Raw genomic sequence first — 17,609 nt, 5'->3', positions numbered from 1 at the left:
TGAACCATGCCAATATTTTAATATCTTCGGTAACAAATTATTTAAAATTGAATGAATATTTGCAAAAAAATGATTTGTTTGAGCAAAATACACCGTGTTTGGTGCAGCGCCCCCTTAACAATCCCGTCAACTAACACAGACCAGGACGTGTATGACAGTCTATTGTGATGGAAAGGATGCGTTCAACTCCCAAAAAAATTATCTGCAGCGTGTTTATCTTCGGTTGTATCCTGTGGTATGCGAGTTTTCTTCATGAACATGATACCGTAGTGAGGTCCACGAAGAAACCAAACATCGTTTTCATCCTCGCCGATGATCTTGGTAAGTTGAAAATTTTGTAAAAAAAAGTGAAATGAGTCAAAGCATGTCTAGCGTTAGCAAAATGTATGTGAGACATCATTAACCAAAACACACAGCTACATTGGATGAGACTTTCTCTCTGGGAGTATCAAACCGTGCTTTGCTCTCCTCAAGCTTTGCCATGATAGTAAAGAAATGATTTAGGCTGGGCATAGAGTCATAGTGAAATTTTTGTAGGTATTGTAAACTTACTGTAATGATGTCATCGTCACAGTGGCTTACTCCTCAAAACCACAGAGTAACATCATAGACAGAGTGGCAACAGCTATTGTTTAAGGCGTGAAGCGGTTACGTAAGCAATCTATGTTTGCCTCGCCTCACGAAGCTCTTGGCTCTCTTTTCCGAAGAGTGTCGACCATGCACCCTTCGGTAATTTTCGGATTTTCACCAATTGTTAAGCGAAAGTACGTTCGACAAAGTTTGTGTTGTTGTTGTCGTGTGGTGCTGGTCGGAATTGATGTGCTGGCAAAAACGGGAGTGTTTTGAGCTTCAGGAAAGTGGGTTTTACCGTTTTAAAAATTCCTCTCATATTTTTATGAATATATAATGAGTGTGTTTGAACCAAATTTGAAAGTCTTTTATCGATACTGTCTGGTTTCACTCAATGGTTTACGGTCAGTCATACCGTCTTTTACACGTGCGTCAAGAAAGGACATGTTTATGAAACTGCTGGCGTGTTATGTTTTGATTGGCGTGAAGCAGTGTTTCTGGCTTGAGAGCTCACAAATATGGTTGCTACGCGACTGGCATTACGATGCCATCTCGTCGTATGTTTCGCATAATCTCGTGTAATTATCAACAAACAACAAGCCTCCAAAAAGTTTAACACCTTTGAAGCTCATTTTAATATGAAAAGCCAATAGTCTACCGAGACGACCATGGAACAAAAGGCATGCAAGTGTTGCCACTCTGTCTATGTTACTCTGTGTCAAAACAGAATAACTCTCAAACCGTATAAAATGAGTAGCCAAGCTTTTTATGTTCACTGTATCCGTACACAAAGAAACTTCTTATTTTTTCTGGAGATTTTGTTCAGTTTATATGAGAGAGATTGTAAACACACATACACACATATATATATATATATATATATATATATATATATATATATATATATATATATATATATATATATATATATATATATATATATATATTGTTACAGCACACAGACAACTTTCATTCAGAAGAACATGTTAGAATGAATCGGCCGTCGTTTCATCAAGATCGTCGCTTTCAACGCTAATTTGATGCTTGCGCTATCGGGACTGCTGTGTCAGGTTTTTAATCTCTTATGCTAAGAGTGGATAACACTGCACCTAACTTTTCGCAGTTGGCCCTGTCTTAGACTTGGTTCAAGTCTGTGATTTGTGAATGTTTGAGTGGAGTGAACACAATGATTTGCATTTTGCTTTCAAATGAAACGCGCGCGTGAGTGGAGTGGACGCGATGAGTCGGGTGAACGCTATACAGGGGAGTTTCACCCTGAATCCGGCAAAAACTAACTCACTATACTGCGCAGACTCAAAGGTGACGCATTCAATCGCTCGGAAAACCTGCGCTACCAATTCCGAATAGGTTTGTACGAAATAGGAGAGACACAAGAGAAACTATTATAAATGATTTTAGTTTTAAAAATTCACCGACTTGAACCAAGTCTAGCCCTGTCTATACCGCTCCCTCACTCCTGATAATGAATGAAAACCCACTTTTTCAATGTGGTATCATCTTGTTGACTATTTTATTGAAGCAGTGTGTCCCACTCTAAATATTACTGTATGAAATGACAATTCAAAGTATACTGTATCTCGCACAGCTGCAGAGAGTATTATTTTGGCATCCATATTTCTCAATGAGGGTAATAAAACTGGACGCAAATTTACTTTGCAACTCTTGCCTACATTATTATTGGGCAAAGGTATACTCAATGCTCTTTCGTTGCTTGATTTGAAAAGGGTAACTATAACTTATTCCTACCCGAAGAAGTGATAAATAAACCAAACAACAAACATATCAAGTTTTACATAGTTGCCTATTCCTCCAAATCTAAACTCTGTAAACAATTCTAGAAAATTAAATTTTTCCATGGAAGTAATAATCATGACATCAATCAAAAATATCTTTTTGATATGACAAATACAATTGTAGTATCAGCTTTAATATCTGTATAAAAGAAGTGAAAGTAAAACTGTGCATCAAGCTGTACTTGGTATTAATTCTTTAAAAGGTGCTGCCAAAACTTCAGCAGTAAAATAATTAAAACTACACTATCTAGCAATACAATTTAACACAAATTTCAAAAATATAAAAACAATTTTTACCTGTAAAACCAAGAACTTTTAAAAAATATAATTGGAATGCAAAACACTATTTTGACTGTGTACTGCATTGCACAAGCTAGCCAAGTGGTCTGTACTCACAGCCCGCAAACACAGCATTAAGCTTATTTAGTTTTATTGCGTCAGTGAAAATCACCGATTTCAATGGGCTCGATGCCTTCAATACTTTACGGTTTTTATGAAGGCTGTCACACAACTTGATAGGCGTTCTTATCAATTATGAGTGACAGCAAACAACGAAATTTTACAACCAACAAGATCAAACAGATCTATGCCAATGTACTGAGCTGTTGACGAGAAATTGAACATTTCAGGGAAATACGCCATACGTGCGAAAGGGGTTTGTTCTATTTTACTAACCTAGTCTCAGAGCAAGCTTCAAATTCATATGCATATTATGAATACAAGGAAAAATAACTAGAATAAAAGTATCTTTTAATAGTAAAAAACAATGCTGCAGACTTCTACTTGCTTTTTGCATGCAGTTCGATAAGATCCGCACTTTTTCTTTTGTATAATGCAATTTAAATAGGTTAAAAGAACGCTCTGGTGGCCATGTTGGATCATATCACATAACCAATCAGTGTTACTGAAAACATTACGATGTAGACTGTACCTGAACTCACATTCCCCAAGGTAAAATCCTAGCAAATGACTGAGCTGTCTAGGCGTGACTGGACACTAGCTCAACACTGATAAGAATGGAAACAAATCTGCCACCAAGCGTACACCTTTGATTGCACTACAAAACATGATGATGGGCAAGCGTGTCAAAGTACTCTGTCCGTGTGTCAAGTTTGAAAGAAAAACAGAACTAGTCAAGTCTGTGTAATGGCTCTGGAAGGACAAATATGAAAAATGGCCGCAAGGATGTTGTATATTGAATTCTATTTTGAGATAAATTGAAATGCATCTTAACGTCTAGGTATGGTGTCCCTTTGCCATGTAGGATTGCAATCAGTCCAGTTATGTCAGATTATCGGCACCCTACCAACAAAAATCAAAACAAAATGGCTATCAATCGCCCATACTAGAACGTGTCGCAAAACAACTGAATAGCATTAATAAGTAATGAGGTGCTCTTGTTGTGCCAACTTTGAATTAAATTAGTCAGGGTGTATGTGAAAATATGTGAAAAGGACAAATACAACATTTAAAAAAACAACAAAAAGCCACATTATAATTTTTCCCACAATGTTTTGCATAATAGCTTTATAAAGAGGCAAGTGTCATCGAAGATTTTATTTATATTTTCAGCTTATTCCACTCTAAACCACCTTGTATCAACCATGAATCTTTAGAAACATTTAGATTTGCTCTTTTTACATCCAAATTCTTTTCAGAGCAAAAGATAGTCACACATCTATGACGCTTATTGACAAATTGAAACATTTCCGTCATATGGTGATTCCATACATATCAAGGATTTTAACACTGAACACATATTTTTTTATGTAATTCTATAAGGTAAAGGCATTATATGCAAATATGCAAATATAATACGCAAATATTTAAAATCTCCCTGGTGGAATAGTTGTGATTGGATGTCCTACATAACACGCACAACGCGTTTCCGTTCGAATAACTTTTTAAATTTGCATTTGTTCCCAGAAACGAATTGTGTCGGCATTTTAATCATTTTATCTAAAGCTTAATGGTAAATAACGTTTTATATGTCTGAGTAATGCAATACGTGAATTGACCTTTTTACAGCTTGCATCAGTATTTGACTTCCAGTTCAAGTGTTGATCAACGCAACTCCCTATAGAAGTCTTTCTTCATTTTCGGACTCCATAGTATGCTGACCAATTTCATAATTGAAGTGTGTTTCTTGGTAAACTTTACAATCTCTGGCGTGTGGTTACAAGCATGGTATTTGCTTTTCTCGTATTTATAAACATTATATTTTGTATGTACCAATGTCTGACTGAATCAAGGTTATCATTAAGGGTTTTTTTTCAATTTCACAGAGATTTTTCCCTTTCACCCGTAATTGTGGAAGCATCGGCATACATTCATTGTAAATTATAGCTCTTTGCACAAAATTGCTTCCCAATGGCAATATTGGATTAGATGATTGGATTAAATTGACATATATATGTATGCCGTAGTGTGATATCCTTATACCAAGTTTGAGACAAATCGGTCAGGTTATGTTATGGACAACCTGTGGGTAGTAAGACGATTGGTAACTTGATGATTTTGTATGCATAGCACACACGTGTAAATCGAAACTATCCCATTCTACGGTAGAGAAGCGATGAAAATGAGCATATCTTCCCTGACGCTTTGCTTTGATGGCCAACTTTGTTTTCAACGGGTCTGGACAAGTGTATCAATTGTGGTCAGAGGTCAGAGTGCCAATAGGTTACACGGTTCAGCGATTATCGGCCTTCTGTCAATGATGAAAGCTAACCTAATGGAATAGTAGGTCCACCCCTCACTGACATCATGCAAGTGTGACGCGCTAATTTTGAATATATTTAATCCAAATGCAAATTAGATATGTTGCCGATAAAAAATATGGGCTGTTGAAAAAGACTACCGAGGCAGTACTATGAAAGCGCATCTAGTGTATATGCAATGGTACAGAAGTATCGACATTGACTGTGTTTCTGAAGGTCTGTACTAAAACTGCGTGAATTTGGCATAAATACAGAATGATCATCTTTCAGGATTTCAGTGCAGTTGTGTACTTTTGCAAGTATAATATAATGACAGAAATATTAAATATTTATCAGCAGTATTCCTAATTATAAATTTATTAGTTTTTTACACTCTAGCCGTGACTAATACAGCCTTATGCCACTGTGCTTACACCAAGTTTGCGACAAATTGGTTTAATTGTCTAAGTAACACCTCCGGACGCACGGACAGACGTATGTAATTAAATACATAAGTCCCCTTTCCGGTCTTCGTCCGGCGGGGACTAAAAAGCACACACATGCTGACGCATTAGCATAGTAATCTCCCCAGACCGGGTTGTGGAGCGGGAAAATGGTGGAAATATGGAAGTTGAATAACTTCAATTTAGAGATGGTTGCCATATCACGTCTTTGATGTCCGATCTCAGACTTCTGTGTACGCTCTCCTCTTAAATCGATGTAGGTAGACAAGACTCACTCCGTTGGAAATGTACGAGTACTTCTCGCTCACTATGTCATATGTGTCATTCATTTATTAAATTGTTCAAAATTCCAAGTTAAGGCATGTATGTTTTCCGAGATTCTGACTTTTATCTCTTGTTTTCTGCAAACAAAATTAAACTGCTAGTAGCTGTAACTTTTGGTGGTTCACTATTTTGTTTCGTATGTCAATTACAAGTTCTGGTTCTACCGTCCAAAACATGCTGCAACATCAAAGATTTAGCTTTTCAGCACAGCGTCTAGACGAGTTAAATGCACCATTATTGTTTACATTTGACTTCTAGTCCGGACAAGATTTCTCTTGTCAACAATAATAAAACAGACTGCACATGTACTGACCGAGTTGGCTAACGTAACACTGTGTATCTCGACATACTTTGGGAGTAGAACAAGAAACTGAAACTGGTATTAAGACACAAATGGTGCTACTCACTCTATAAAATCTTTTCATTCTATAAGGTCTCTCACCATAACGACTTCTTTCAAATACTTTGAAAGTCAAAAGTGAGATGAATAGAATCTCACACCCCGAAGGACCGATCAGATTTGTCACACGAGTTGGGGATAGTGTGAGAACTCTGATCCCAGGTCCTTGGGGATGTGAGATTCTTTTTCTCATGTGACAACAACATGCGTTATATTTACACTGGAAACATTGAATGATTATTTCAAGTGTATCAGGGACTACCCTACTTCGTGGTCGTATATCATTCCGCGTCACTAAATATAGTCCAAAATTTACCTCAGGTCACACATTACGCTCAAGGGCGGAATATTTGCTATTTCACTTCTTCTTCTTTCAAGTGAATATTTGACTGCCTTTTGTGAGTCTGTCACCGAAGAAGTTCAACAGTCGTCTGCCTCTGCATTGTGACCTGCCTACTTTGTAGTTCCGGTCCTTGTGCACCATTGGAAAACATTTTGCATGAGGAGCGATAGGCCGCTAATTAATATACATTTCATGATTGTGGTTTTATCAATAGCATCAGATAAAAAACCAAAATGAAGCAATATGATGACCACTCGTGAGTGACAAATGACATTAAATCAAAACGGTGATCTTAGCATAATTGACTGCAAGCACCATAGATATGAAGGTTAATCTTCAGTTCATAGTCTATCGTGTTTGAAATGATGTGCCTTTTATTGTTACTTCAAAAATGTATATTTCTTAATGAAATGCTGGATACAAAGCTTTGAATAAAAAATATGCCACGTCATCAGGAAACAGGAAGACGGTATAATGGCCAGTGAAAAGTTCACAACAGCGAATGGGAATGATAGGACAGGGCAGAGGAACGTATCGTCTGCCATGATCCTACGTATGAAATATTTTGGTCTGTAACACAGCGAGTGGCAAGTTAAGGTTTCACATATGTTAGCCGGTCAAGTGTTGGCTACATTTTCGTAAACTCACTTGACTTAAATAATCCTGGCTTGTTTGAAATTTCGATTTATCTCCTAATCACTTAGTACATATTTTTATGTTATTCCACCAGGTAAAGCACATAATGCTGCGATTTGAAACGTTGCTTGGTAGGATAGTTAGAATGAGTGTCCAACATCAAAAGCACGGCGTGTTTCTTTGATCTAGATATCTAGCTTATATTTGCTCTTCTTTCCGATGCACTACAACAACAGTCTGAATGGGGACGTATATTGACATCATGATATGTTCGGACAGGGCTTAATGGCAAATAACGTTTACATGCTTTCGTAATGCTATATATGAATTGACCTTTTTATATGTATCGAATCAGAATTTGACTTCCAGTTCAAGTGCTGATCAACAACAACTCCCATAAGTCCTTCTTCATTTACAGAATCCAAAGTAAGGCATTTAAAAGGGTTAAGGTCAAACCGGTATAAATGACTATGAACATGTTTCTTAAAGATCTTTGAAAGCATTGGGAGTGCAGAGACGGTACTCAGAATAAGCTCAGTCAAGTACATTTGTAGCAATGTAATATTTGTATTAATGTCCTGTATGAGCAATCTGTAATATTTATTTCTGGCCTGTCCGGGATTTTTCAATGCCGTTGGTTTCTCTCTCATGTGAATAGCACTTAGAATATCGCAAAACAGCCATTATGGTTACATTGCATTTTTGACACATTGCTAACGCAAGGGTGCATTATTTATCTAAAACACAAACAATTCGTACCTACGTTTGTATTTAAAAAACGCTTCATCGGTAAAATTAATTAGGGGTTACAGTGTTTGCCAGAAAGGTGTAACAGTTCTCAATCACCATTTATCGTCGGTAGTATATTAATCAATTTACAACAGAGTTGCAAGTGCTGCAACTTGTTATCTTTTTGCAGAGCACTTTTGTACTCTGCGTAGTAGGTTTGACTCGTAGCAAATTCAGAACAAAAATGGTTTTATATTGCGCATCAACTTTCTAAAAAAATTGAGTCGTAAAATGCTTCCAGAAATGACAATGGGAGTTCATCGGGTTCCCTGAATAAATTGTTTCATGAAAATTTTAAAGCAGAAAGTTTTGCACAGTTATAAAAGCGACACTACTGGTATAAGTTTTGCAATAATGATAGTGACGAAATATAGTTAACAACATTGACGGCGGAGACTGCAGAGAAGGCAAGCACATAAACGGATAATCTTTACTGACTAGTGTTGCCACAGGAACTGCAAATGCGTATATGCAGCAACACAGACTTACATAGACACTGTCATAGATAGACGAATTGAATACATAAAGGTTATTTATGAAGTGATCGATAGCTAGCTAGCTAGCTAGATAGATAGATAGATAGATAGATACATAGATAGACAGATAGATAGATAAATGAATAAATAGATAAAGCCAAGTGAACGTATGTCCACCGGTTTTGCAGTAATTAACGTGTGTTATAGTGCGCTAGTCCACCGTGAGACCTCCTTTATTTCTGTCTCACACCTTAGAATGTTGCAACTGTAAGAAACTTAACTTTTGTTCTATATATTGAAGTAGAGAGATACACCATTTTACAGATCTAAACGGGATTTATCGCTGTCAATCTACCAATGGTCCCTTGGGCTTGGCAAGGCAGAACGTCTTTGTATCTCTCTGATATTATTTTTGTCAAAAGTTTATACTTTTCTCAAACTTGTCCCCATAGATCCAGAAATGGATGGTATTGACATGTGGAAGGCTTTATCTATGAACAGAAAGTCACCTAGGAAGGAATTCATCTACAACATAATAGATAGGCCCTATCCCAGTGAATCAATCCGGTAATGAATGCATTTCTCCTAGATATCATCGGTTGATTATCTATGAAGCATATGTTACAACATTTAAAACCGAAAACAATGTTCGAAATATTTCAAGGTCATCCGTTACATATCTAACACAACATGAACGTTTAATGATTGCCCAAACATCACTGCAAACTTCATTTTGCAATAAAACAATCACATATTTACATTTTAGTCTCTTAGGGAGTTCATATTTCTAGTTGAAGTTCAGTAGAACAAGTGGGGAAATATAGCCTAAACAAAATACAAGTATAACATTTTACTCAATGCATAGACTTTAAAGTCTTTAAATTTTTAAAGTCTATGCTCAATGCGACTGCACAATTCGAGAACATTCTATTTTAAGCTATATGTAGTTCCAACAATAGGGAAACAACGTCTTTTAGTGAATACATGTTTTCTTTCCCTCAGGGTTGGCGATTATAAGTTAATCAATGGAGCATGCGGAGAGTTCGGTAAGACCACTATCCAAATATCTGAGAGCCATTGATGTAAAGTAGTATGAACCTCGAAAGTGAAAGACTTAAACTTTTTCTAAAACTTTCTTTGAGGAATCTTTCAACCATTTTCTTTCAAAATCAAGAATAAAAATCGGGGGTCACAGTGCAAATATTGTTACTAGAGAAACAAATAATCCAAGATTTACCGATATTTGAAATTCAAAATGGCCGCCATCCCTGTGTTAACTCTATGGAGAAAAAGATAAAATTTTCGAATTTCGGAAAACTAAGCCGGTGAAAATTTTTCTTGCACCAAGAGCAGGAAGCTGTTCGAATGCTTATTTAAGTTTTATCATGTCAAGTCAGCTCTGGCTCAAAAGCAGATTTTTTTGTCGCGATTATGAAATGTGTGAAAATGTGTGGAATGTGGGGTATGTTCTGATAGACATAGCATGGAAGATATGATGTGATAATTTCATTGACAACAATTTTGAAAATATTGCTGCGGATCATATAGCGAAGTAGTTAGTATAATAATACTGTCAATAGCAGTGTGCAATTTGTCATATTAGCATTTGTCAGAGGTTGTTGTAATTATGTACATGTAAGTTAGCTACTTATAGCAAAATTAAACGCGGTGGAACGCTTATCTTATATCGTCATAAATAGTGAACTTCAGTGGTTCAAATGCTTTTAGCATGCAGAATTCCCCCGCCGGAAACCGATGGCAAGTTGGGCACCTCGTATTGTTTTCCAGTCTGGCGTCATGATGGTGTTTACCTTTACAATTTAAAGGGTGAGTCTTTAAGCTCAGAACCAAATATGCAAATTTACCTTTCTTACAAAACCATATTGTCCTGATGTCGACATAATGTGGAGGAACACGTTGCTTCAAAGTCAATTGCTAAAAATGTGCTTCTTTGCCCTGCGTAGAAATAATGTGGTCCGCTCATTAATTTATGTCGCTCTGTGGACGTGTTTCATTGCATTAATTTGACATGATAAAATGTCATAATATTTACAGTCTATCTCAGAGTCTGCCTATAAATCAGATCTTTATTTTCTACAGTCTATTAAAATGTCATTTCAATATGCTATCTCTTGCCTATAACAATGCCATAATATTTTTTACTCTGTAGATGATCCGACGGAGCATCATAACCTAGCCGAGAAAATGCCAGACAAGGTCAGAATGTTGACAAGGAGGTTGCAGAAATACAAGTCGAAACAAGTACCTTCATTCAATAAAAGTAGTATAGACGTCAGCAAAGCACACCCAGACAATTTCGGGGGAGTTTGGTCAACTGGTTGGTGTTGAGTGCGTATGTTAACTTACCAACGTAAATCTTCTGAATCCTGATTTTTAGCAATGCATATGAAACTAAGTAACTAACTCAGTAACTCAGTAAACCTTCAACGATGATAGATTTTTTCGGCAACCAAAATAGCAAATAACATTTGAGAAAGTGTTAAAGGATTCGGAAAGAATAAAAACACCACCGGTGTGGCTTAATTGCGTTTAGATTAGTTTTTAGAAAATGACTTTTTAATAGGAGGACTTTCTGAGCAAGCTTTCACTGCTTATTTTACCTATATGCACATACAAATAAAATGGCAACAAAGTGAGTTGAAAATTTGCGTCGAGTATATGCACTGTACACAATGACATAATTTCAACCACAGTTAGCTGTAGTATTCAACATGTCGACTAAGCCTATCCATGTGTGGACCACTTTGCTATTGGTTGTTTTAATATGCCTTGGGAGTCAAACAAGAACTTACTGTTGACATAGAAAACGGAACTACTGAAAGGAAACCATCAAATATTAGTGTTACTGTCCCGTTAATATATATTTTATGAAAGCTATTGCCATACATAAATACTATCATCAATTATTATTTAGTAAAAGAACATTGTCACTTCCACCACCATCATCCACCACCACCATCATCATTATCATCGTCATCATCATCATCATAACAACCATCATCATCATCATCATCATCATCATCAGTGCTATTAACTTTAATACCCTAGTCTTTATGAAATGAGTAAGCTGTCATTGTGCCAAATCATCAAACAGTGATTTTTCTCTGTCATGGATTTAAGGTAAACATTTTCATCAGAAATCATTATGTACGTCGAACGAGGGAGCTATAATATATCCTCTTTTAACCAACATTATACTCTTTCCACTTGTTTGTATCAAGCCTCCTGTTTTGTTTCTCCTTTCAAGTAACACTTACATCAATCAGCGAATGTACGATACACCTTTTTGTTTTCATTTTTGACTTAGTATTCTTTATTTGAGGGATAGAAGCTCAGTGTTTCGATGATTTTCAGTTATTACATTTTAGTTATTTTTGTGTTCTGTTTCAGTTCTAAAAAAGTAACCAAGATACTATGTTGTAACTGGCCGGATTGAGCAAAAGCTCAAAAATTGGTACAGACAAAAAGCAATATATTAAAATCTTTTGGACACTAAGAAAAAATAGAGAAAAACAACTAGATAAACGGTGTGGTCGGTGAAATTTGAAACAATCGCCCGTGTACCAATATGACAGAATTAGGTGTGATATTGTGGATGTAACTTGTGTTCAACAACACTCACATTTACAGCCCAAAAATGCAACAGAACAAAATGTCAAAAAAACAATATAATCAAATGTTTTGTGAACATTGCTGGTGAAATGACTGAAGTATTTAAAAATTATCGGATAAGTGCTGGTTCTAAATTTGGATACACACGGAGGATACGGGCAAATTGAAGATTTTTATCGCAGTTCATCATTCACTGCTACTTGTCATTCTATACAATCTGTTGCAGGAAATGTAAACCCACCGTTAGCATAATAGGGTCATAATCAAACATTAGCATAACAGGGTGATTTTTTTGCTTCGTCTAGAAACAGGAAGGAATCACATTCCAGTGCTATTAAGGGAACCTTCAGTAATTACAAGGGGGATGGGCCGGAATTTTGGGGAAGGTCAAGTTTTAGAAAAACTGTCCAAGGGTCACTTTTTATAAAATTATCTTTGGGGGAGGTTCACTTTTAACAGAGGATGATTTTACGGCCAAATCCTTGAATGTCCATTTGATATTTCCTGAATAGGAAATCACCGACGAAATATATTGATTCTTTTAAATATAAACACATTAATGACAAGCTTCACAAGCAAAGAAGATGCAGTAGTATCCTACAACACCCTGAACAGTAAAAACCGATGCAAGACATGAGACGAAAACATATAGGACAGATGGAAAAGTGTCTATCAATTATCAAATGTCCATAAATGCACAGATATTGTTAGCTTTTATGTTTATGTTGGCAAAAAATTGATTATAGTTCTCTCATAGAGTACCATGTATAGTGAATTCAACATTTCGGTTAAATTCCAAAATCCGTTTTCTTGCACACACATCCATTTGTAACCACCCTAGTCTAATCAAGTACATAAATATTAATAATCAAGCGTACATAAATATACAGATTTACTTAGTTTTGTATTGGAAAAAATATTCATAGATTCCTCATAGACTACCATGTATAGTGAATCAATATTTCGGTGAAATTCCAAAATCTAATTACTTGCACGCGCATCCCTTTGTAACCACTCTAGTCTAATCAAGTAGATTAATATCAAGAATCAAGCATACATAAATACACAGATTTACCTATTTTTATTTTGGAAAAAAAATTAGAGTTTCCTCATAGACTACCATGTATAGTAAATCAACAATCATTTTCAATGAAATCCTAAAATCCAATTTCTTGTACATATATGCACGTTTTACTTCCCACTTCAAGCAAAGTACATTTATATATATTATCAATCACATATAAATGTACAAATATAGCTGTATTGTGGGAAAAAATTGTCAATACTTTGCCTGATAGACTCCAAGTATTGTGATTTCTGGTGAAGCCTTATATCAGCCACATCTTGCCGCCGCACTAATTCTACAAGTAATGCTTGCATGATAAATTGCAACCCTCCCTCCCAAAATGCAAGCACCCCCCCGTAATTAACAACTAAACTAATTTTTATGTTAAGTAGCTGATACTGTTTCAGTTATTCCTGGGAAAATATTGCAGTGATTAGGGGAAGGGTCAAGTTTTAGAATGCCGGACAAGGGGGAGGGTCACATTTTACAGTATAGGTGCGCACGGAATTCCCCCGGCCCACCCCCTTTAATTACTGAAGGCTCCCTAAAGCTTTACATGGTGGACTAATCAAATCGTCCATGTCTGCGCTCCATCCTAGTAAATGAGGAATATTTATTTGGTTTTGACTTACATTGAAGTGTGTTTCATTGCAACAACGGTTAAATGACGCCGTAATCAGGTGTGGTTGGCGATATAGGAGTAATTTTCATAGAGGACATGAGATTAGTGGTAGTTTTTAGTGCAATTATCATCCTTCCTACATACATCTCATTGTAATAACATAATCCAAGGGGTGAGAGGTCATGTCGCGTTTGCTAACAAAGGTGAGAGGCGTGTACATCAGATTTTGCCGCTTTAAACGATGAATTCTATAACTAAGCTGGTGCTCTGCGGCGTGTTTACCTGCACTTGTATCCTATGGTATGCGAGTTTTCTTCCCAAATACAATACGACGCCGAGGTCTACAAAGAAGCCTAACATAGTTTTCATCCTCGCCGATGATCTCGGTAAGTTAATACATTGCAAAAAAGTAGATTTAGTCAAAGTACACCGTTTAACGTCACAACAAATACCAAACGTATAAAACATTACTGAGATGTAAACGCTCATAGGTCTTTGTTTCCTGAGTATAAAATAGTGTATTTTCTGTAAATAAACTTTCTAAAGAAAAAGAAGCCCGCGAGTTAGGAACACAAATCATGCAGTACATAGAGACGAAGTATTTTTATAATTTGCTGTGCATATATTCACTGGTATGTTATCATATAATTGCACCTAATGCGGTACAATCAAGAGACACTTATAATTTCTTTGTCGGCTGATACGATATATGCCTCAAGGATCTGCTGCTATTTGATAAAACAGAGAATACATTTCCTTCACCAGCTAGGAATAAGTTTTACAAAGAACTCGATTATTGGATTTCGAGTGTGACCTTGTAGCTCTTAGCGAGTTGTGGTCATCCCATATTTTTGTTGACTATTTCCCCGAACACTGTGAAATGTTTCCGAGAGATGATAACGTTTAAATTGCGTTATATTCTCCGGTCTTGTTGTGTGTGTGCATGGGGACAAATTGCGGAATGGGTACGTAGAAAACGAACACCGTAGATGTCTGGAAAGGCTACCAGAGAGCAACGTTCAGAAATGAGTTTAGTTAAACATATCATTTTTACCTTGTGATATTTGAATCACTATTAAATCTAAATGATGCCAAAGGAGCTGCAAAATTACCCTGCGCCTTTTGGTGGAGAATGAAATAGAATAGCACAAGGGTGAGCATCCAGTGTTTGGTTTGTAGATCAAACACACAACAAAGTGTACACTGCCTGTGAGCCTCACAAGAACGCTTACAATAATTTTATTCTCGGTATATTGGGCTCGGTGCACTTTAACTATAAAGTAAACCGATGTTCCTGGTTTTTAGTAAGGTGAAAAAGGCCAGTTGTTAGGAATCTGGCAGAGTGTTAAGGCTTTTTACAGCAGCACAAAATTTACTGCAGTTTTCTGACGGACATGGTCTGAAATGGTGTAACACCTAATTTGATTAGAGACACCCGGTCAGTGCAGCATAGCAGATATTGATGAATGTATTTGAAAAAGACTGATTTTGCAAACGTCACAGTGTCAGGCCTATTTGGCTCAAACACTGAGGAAAGTAAATAATCCCAGACACGTGTTTTCTGCCAGGCAAAGAATCGTCGACTACTAATGGGCATTTGTTCGTTTGCCCATGTTTTTGATATTTAGGAATTATACAATCGCAGTTTGCGCAATCTTCAGATGTGCAGCTACCAAAATGTAGTGCAAAAATCACGTTCTCTGGGACTATACCTTTCCGAAAATAACAGTTACAGAAAAAATTTGAATTATGTTGACGGTCACACAAAGTGTATGGATCAAAGATATCAATGTTGTTATAATAGTTATCTGACAATGGAGAAGGGCTGCCAATATTTTAATTTTTCCGGAAGCAATTGAAAGAAATCGGGTATTTTTGTTGTGGTGTGACAGATAATTTTTTATGTTAAATACGACTACTTGTCCAACCTTTCGCAGTTTATACGGTTCGGCTTGATTACAAATAGAAAGCTTTGTGCACGGACTGCGAGATTACGGCAATGAGATATAGACTCCCCTGTGTACTTACAGCTTTCAGTGAAGAGGGTCGTTTTCAATTTTTATGGTTATGCCTTTGTAAGTGAACAAGTAACAAAAAAAGATATTTGCCACTATGTTCAATGAGCGATAACATTCAATGTCGAGTGTTATTGATGAAAAAGATAATAAAAAAATAAATCGCTGTAAAATAGTCGTACCTTACAAACTCGCAAAAATATCCGGTCCACATCATCACTGAAATTATTAAAATGCAGCCAAAATTCTGTGTGTCAATAATGAGGTTTACGCATTGACCGCCGACCGTCAATAGCTTCGGTTAAAATATTAAGTTCTAATTAACACTGTAAAGGCTTATTGGAAAGCCTTCCCTTATCGCCAGTCAACAACTCCGACATTTTTTTAGCATTTTCTTTTAACCAGCTTGCAGTACTTTGGCTACATTGTATTTCTATTTCTCTGTACCCTCGCATTCGTCAGTATAGAGCGCCCACTTACTGTGTCATCTGGGTACACGTCGCCTAAGTTTTATCCCTTTTAATATTCTCCACTTTATGAGTTAGCATTATGTCGCCTGATTTCTGTAATCCGCTCATAAATATAAAACATAAGTGCACCGTCCGCTCACAAATTCCAGCAGTGTGTGCACGAGTGATCAAGGATTACATTTCATTGCAGGAGAAGGATAGATGAAACTTTTGGTAGCTAAATGTGTGTTTTATTGGAAATATTCAAAAAAACTAGGAAACATCAGATCCTGTCTGTCTCCTCCAACGCCTTCAACGTTAACGCTACACTGGAAGCTGTGTTAATGCCATTTGAAGGCAAGGGTAGCAAACGCCTGAAGTACTGGGAATACGGATTCAGAATGAGAGAAAATCGAAACAAATCAGTGTTTATTTTTTAATTTTTCTTTAAGGCATTATAAAAATTTCGAAAAATAAAGGCAAATATAAAAGGGGGAATTTGGTAAAGATGAGTTATATTTGTATTCGTGAGCACAAAACCAAATTTTAACAAATTTTGCTGGGGAAAACATTGAGGAGCGAAAATTTATTAAAACCAAAATCTGAACTTGAAAAATACAGCTGATCGTTTTGTCAGTTGAAACATCTTAAACAGTCTCAATCGGACTTTCGAAATTAATTGCTCAAAAAGGAAAGGCAAGAATATTATAATTGATTAACGCTCAACTAAGGGATCATCGATCAAACGAAACTCCTTAATGCGAAATTAGTTCAGGAAAACTATGTTGTGACCTACCACACATTGTGCACAATCCATAAATGAATATAGATAAACAAACTTTACGTTTACACTTTTTCAATTTTTCAAGTTGTATATATTCTTCTGTCAGAGTTCCAATTATGTTTTTTGGTTTGTAGGTTGTCATGCTTTGTGCCTCATTTTTTTCTCGATGAACCCGAAGATAGTATTGCTTCGGAGACATATAATCACATTTAGTTGAGTCCATACGTTTAAAACCGCACACCAATACATCTCCCCTGTCTGTATTGTCATTCTGTCATTTCTTTAGAGTTTTACTCTTCCGTTCTGCTTTCATGTGTTGCACTGAAAATATCGTATTTATTATGGTTTCAATGCATGAATTTTGATTTTATTTTTTGTAACAGCAGAATCCTTATTATTGTAGTCTGACTCCCTAAACTAAGGATTACCTTTCTAGTGTGTCAGTTTTTATGATCAACTATACATATATTGTATCTCTTTTTTCATATGACAATTGTTCTGAGGCTATGGTGCATGAAAAACTGA

At 36.3% G+C, this 17,609-nt stretch overlaps 1 protein-coding gene across 2 annotated transcripts in view; it reads left to right on the top strand.

The window, feature by feature from the left end:
- Positions 1 to 17,609, top strand: part of LOC139114679 (arylsulfatase J-like) — a 54,912-nt gene continuing 37,303 nt past the window's right edge. Inside the window, exon 1 of one of the 2 annotated variants that reach the window (XM_070676543.1) lies at positions 1 to 321. In XM_070676543.1, the coding sequence (XP_070532644.1) occupies positions 168 to 321 (154 nt within the window). In that variant the 5' untranslated portion in view covers positions 1 to 167. Of the gene's footprint in view, positions 322 to 14,052; positions 14,223 to 17,609 lie in introns of those variants that run through there. The other variant, XM_070676544.1, reaches the window with a different exon arrangement.

Source organism: Ptychodera flava, chromosome 16 (assembly GCF_041260155.1).
Source record: "Ptychodera flava strain L36383 chromosome 16, AS_Pfla_20210202, whole genome shotgun sequence".
NCBI classification, from domain to species: domain Eukaryota; kingdom Metazoa; phylum Hemichordata; class Enteropneusta; family Ptychoderidae; genus Ptychodera; species Ptychodera flava.
This window is presented reverse-complemented; position numbering and strand designations above follow the sequence as displayed.